Source organism: Sebastes fasciatus, chromosome 19, assembly GCF_043250625.1.
Source record: "Sebastes fasciatus isolate fSebFas1 chromosome 19, fSebFas1.pri, whole genome shotgun sequence".
NCBI classification, from domain to species: domain Eukaryota; kingdom Metazoa; phylum Chordata; class Actinopteri; order Perciformes; family Sebastidae; genus Sebastes; species Sebastes fasciatus.
Genome location: NC_133813.1, coordinates 483,754 through 488,773, shown reverse-complemented (window position 1 = coordinate 488,773; position 5,020 = coordinate 483,754). Strand labels below are relative to the sequence as shown.

The window sequence follows — 5,020 nt, the reverse complement described above, 5'->3', positions numbered from 1 at the left end:
CGTCTCTAATCTAGAGAAACACCACACGGCCTGAACGATTACAGCTAGCGTCTCTAATCTAGAGAAACACCACACGGCCTGAACGATTACAGCTAGCGTGTCTCTAATCTAGAGAAACACCACACGGCCTGAATGATTACAGCTAGCGTCACTAATCTAGAGAAACACCACACGGCCTCAATGATTACAGCTAATCTAATCTATAGAAACACCACACGACATCAACGATTACAGCTAGCGTCTCTAATCTAGAGAAACACCACACGGCCTGAATGATTACAGCTAGCGTCTCTAATCTAGAGAAACACCACACGGCCTGAATGATTACAGCTAGCGTCTCTAATCTAGAGAAACACCACACGGCCTGAACGATTACAGCTAGCGTCTCTAATCTAGAGAAACACCACACGGCCTCAATGATTACAGCTAGCGTCTCTAATCTAGAGAAACACCACACGGCCTGAACGATTACAGCTAGCGTCTCTAATCTAGAGAAACACCACACGGCCTCAATGATTACAGCTAGCGTCTCTAATCTAGAGAAACACCACACGGCCTCAATGATTACAGCTAGCGTCTCTAATCTAGAGAAACACCACACGGCCTGAATGATTACAGCTAGCGTCTCTAATCTAGAGAAACACCACACGGCCTCAATGATTACAGCTAGCGTCTCTAATCTAGAGAAACACCACACGGCCTCAATGATTACAGCTAGCGTCTCTAATCTAGAGAAACACCACACGGCCTGAATGATTACAGCTAGCGTCTCTAATCTAGAGAAACACCACACGGCCTGAATGATTACAGCTAGCGTCTCTAATCTAGAGAAACACCACACGACATCAATGATTACAGCTAGCGTCTCTAATCTATAGAAACACCACACGACCTGAATGATTACAGCTAGCGTCTCTAATCTATAGAAACACCACACGACCTGAATGATTACAGCTAATCTAATCTAGAGAAACACCACACGACATCAATGATTAAATCTAGCGTCGCTAATCTAGAGATTAGCGACGCTAGATTTAATGATCATAATGTTGTGTTAATGATCATAATGTTGTGTTAATGATCATAATGTTGTGTTATGTTGATACGATCAGGCTCTTTGCTACCAGCTGTAATTCATTCTGTGCTTTTAGAAGTTAGACTTTATAATATCCTACTCTATAATATTAATATAATTTCTGTAAATGATGTAGTGTCATAGTTCAGAGCGACTTTGTCTGTTTTTAAGTTGAATATTACTTCAATGTATACGTGTAGTTGTATGTTGTAGTGAACACAAGGCAACAGTATGATTTCATAACTATTTTATTGTACGTTAATATGCAGCAATGCGTCTTTGTTTAAATAAACACTGGTTAGACAGTATGTGGTACAATCACACATCTCCATGTAGTATATGCAGTATATATTTAGTACAGTTGAATCTGGAGTGAATATTATGATCAGAGAAAATAAAGCGTACATTCTGAGTATTTCAGCCGTCGCTGTGAGGAAACATGAGGTCAGATATATTAAGAAGCAGCATAGAAATAAAACAGGAGTAGACGGGTCATTGGACGGCTCGCCGACGGCAAGAGAGAACCGTGGTTGTTGTTAGTCGTTATGGTGACGTTATGGTTTTTTGATTCGTCACGTCTCCAGGGCATCCTACAGTTACTGAAAACCTTTCATTTTAAATAATTTAACCTGTTTTATTGTCTGATAGCCTACAGTTCTGTAAGGCTGTGATTTTAAAGTTACTAAGAACTCCTTTTGGCTCCTCCGACAGCGAGGGAAAAACATCCAATCACAAGGGGCGTGTTGAGGCAATGCGTACTAGCCAATCACAGCGCAGTAGGGCGGGACTAGGCGGAACACTCGCCCGATGTTCGGCTCGTTCTCTGTAATCAGTAAAGCATTAAAGCATGGTGGAATTAGCCCAAGAGCTAACTGTTAGCTGCTAGCTAGCTAGCTAATCCCACCATGCTTCAATGCTACACCGGTTACAGAGAACGAGCCGAACAAAGTGACTCTGGCTGCTCCGTAACGTTACGACTCCATCGCTCGTTTAGTCGTTACCGCCAAAACCTCACCTCAGTGAGTCCGCGACCTGCCGTGAGTCGGTTTAGTTTACACGCCCCTACTCGGCCTCCGATTGGCTACTGACTTCTAAAGGCAGACGGTAGGTAGCCTAGCTATGATGCTAACCGGGCTACTCGGTCCAAACACCGGTAGGTTTTATTTTTATACAATTTTCACAGCTATTTCATCATTAAAGTCACTTCTAAGAATTGGTGAAGTGAGGAATCGGCCGCGTAGATTTGGAATATCGGCTGTTTCACGAAAATTGTTTTGACCTTTTCGGAGTCGAGAAGCTTCGTAAACTGGCGCAACAGCGAGCTCACGGAACGGAGAGACAGAGTCGTCGGATGTCGCCGGCACGTTAAACGCCTCTTTTGCTCCGGTGGCGTAACGGCGGATCTTTAACTTCGGGTTCAGCATCCTGCGCAACGGGCTGAAGCGTCCAATACCCCGTCTATGTATTCGTCTACAGGTCTAGGTGTACGTCTAAAGGTCTAGGTGTACGTCTACAGGTCTATGTATTCGTCTACAGGTCTATGTATACGTCTACAGGTCTAGGTGTACGTCTACAGGTCTATGTATACGTCTACAGGTCTAGGTGTTCGTCTACAGGTCTAGGTGTACGTCTACAGGTCTATGTATTCGTCTACAGGTCTATGTATTTGTCTACAGGTCTATGCATACGCCTACAGGTCTATGTATACGTCTACAGGTCTATGTATTCATCTACAGGTCTATGTATACGTCTACAGGTCTATGTATTCGTCTACAGGTCTATGTATTCGTCTACAGGTCTATGTATTCGTCTACAGGTCTATGTATTCGTCTACAGGTCTATGTATACGTCTACAGGTCTATGTATTCGTCTACAGGTCTATGTATTCGTCTACAGGTCTATGTATTCGTCTACAGGTCTATGTATTCGTCTACAGGTCTATGTATACGTCTACAGGTCTATGTATTCGTCTACAGGTCTATGTATTCGTCTACAGGTCTATGTATACGTCTACAGGTCTATGTATTCGTCTACAGGTCTATGTATTCGTCTACAGGTCTATGTATTCGTCTACAGGTCTAGGTGTACGTCTACAGGTCTAGGTGGACGTCTACAGGTCTAGGTATTCGTCTACAGGTCTAGGTATTCGTCTACAGGTCTATGTATTCGTCTACAGGTCTAGGTATTCGTCTACAGGTCTAGGTATTCGTCTACAGGTCTATGTATTCGTCTACAGGTCTAGGTATTCGTCTACAGGTCTATGTATTCGTCTACAGGTCTATGTATTCGTCTACAGGTCTAGGTATTCGTCTACAGGTCTAGGTATTCGTCACCAGGTCTATGTATTCGTCTACAGGTCTATGTATTCGTCTACAGGTCTATGTATTCGTCACCAGGTCTATGTATTCGTCTACAGGTCTATGTATTCGTCACCAGGTCTATGTATTCGTCTACAGGTCTATGTATTCGTCACCAGGTCTATGTATTCGTCTACAGGTCTATGTATACGTCTACAGGTCTAGGTATTCTTCTACAGGTCTATGGTCCTGACCTCCTGATTGAGAGGATGATGAACATCCTGGTCTTATTATGATTATAATAATAATAACTAGGGTGGAAGCAGCTACAGGATAATGTGTCATGTGTGCAGCATTTGAATCCAAGACAGTTGTCCCTACGGGGACAATAAAGTCTTCTGTTTGTGTCTGTCCATCACTCGTCCTCCTCCCGACTTACTTGATCTGATAGAAACTGGACATGGTGACGTAGGCCTCGGCCTCGGCCTCGGGTCCTCCGCCGCCGCCTTCGGGCTGAGGTGTGCGAGGCCTCTCCCCGAGCCGGAGGATTTGGACGGGGGACGACGTCCCGGCGCCCCGGAAGCCGTCCTCTCCGTCGGAGGAGGAGCTCCCGCTCAGCAGGGCGGACAGCTCCAGCTCCTCGGTGCTGACGCTGGTGGTGCTCCTGGAGCAGGGAGGAGCTGACGGGTCGACGGCGGCGGCGTCAGCAGTGATGGACGGCTCGTCACACGGCTCTGATTTGTCCACTTTAAGGGCACTGAACTCCTCCGGTTTCAGGTTCAATAAGAGGCTCTGCAGACACAGAACAGACATCAGACATCAGGGTGCTTTCATGTTGCTACGGCAACAGCTGTATGGACAGCTGTTTAACAGTTAATAGTTCAGCTCGACTATCTGGAATTAACATTAGAGAAATCTACAGGAGTCTTATTCCAGATATCTCTAAGGTCATAGTGACGTTAGAGATCTCTAGTTCAGTTCTGACTCTCCTGAAGAACAGTTACAGATCTCTAGAACCTCATTCTGACCAATCAGAGCCGATGTCAGATTAACAAACAGAGACGCCCATTTACAATGTTCATGATGTCAAGTTTGACGAGGTCTGTAGACCTCCTTCTCTCTTAGTAACCATGGTGACGGGTTAGTAACCATGGTGACGTCTTAGTAACCATGGTGACGTCTTAGTAACCATGGTGACGTGTTTAGTAACCATGGTGACGTGTTTAGTAACCATGGTGATGTGTTTAGTGGGCGGAGCGTTAAGTGGAGGCAGAATAACTCTCTGAACACGTTAGCTAACACTGGCTAGCTAACGCTGGCTGGCTAACGCTGGCTAGCTAACGCTGGCTAGCTAGTATTGTTGTCTTGTTTTTTTAACAACGGCTGAATAAAATGCTGGTTTGTCTCAACATGTGCCGTCACTCTCTCTCCAGCATCACCAGAGGTAGTTGAGAAAGTTATCATGAACCAACGGGACCAGATTAGACCCCTACGCCGCTGGAGACGGCTGGATAACGCTAGATAGATAGCTTGTCTAGCGTTAGCCTCCAGTCTTTCCTTTGTTTAGCCTCCAGCTAATGTTAGCCCACTGCTAGCATTAGCCTCCAGCTAACACCGGGACCTCACCGTGGCGTCGGTCGTCTACTGA

General features: G+C 45.4%; 1 protein-coding gene across 2 annotated transcripts in view; it reads right to left on the bottom strand.

Moving 5' to 3' along the window:
* Nucleotides 1-1,307: 1,307 nt before the first annotated feature.
* Nucleotides 1,308-5,020, bottom strand: part of il7r (interleukin 7 receptor) — a 13,707-nt gene continuing 9,994 nt past the window's right edge. Inside the window, exons 8-9 of one of the 2 annotated variants that reach the window (XR_012591694.1) lie at nucleotides 3,210-4,164; nucleotides 1,308-2,553 (exon numbers count right to left, since the gene is read on the bottom strand). Coding sequence is in view for 1 of the 2 variants with exons in the window: in XM_074618290.1 (XP_074474391.1) it covers nucleotides 3,808-4,164 (357 nt within the window). In the remaining variant the exon portion in view is untranslated. Of the gene's footprint in view, nucleotides 4,165-5,020 lie in introns of both variants that reach the window. The other variant, XM_074618290.1, reaches the window with a different exon arrangement.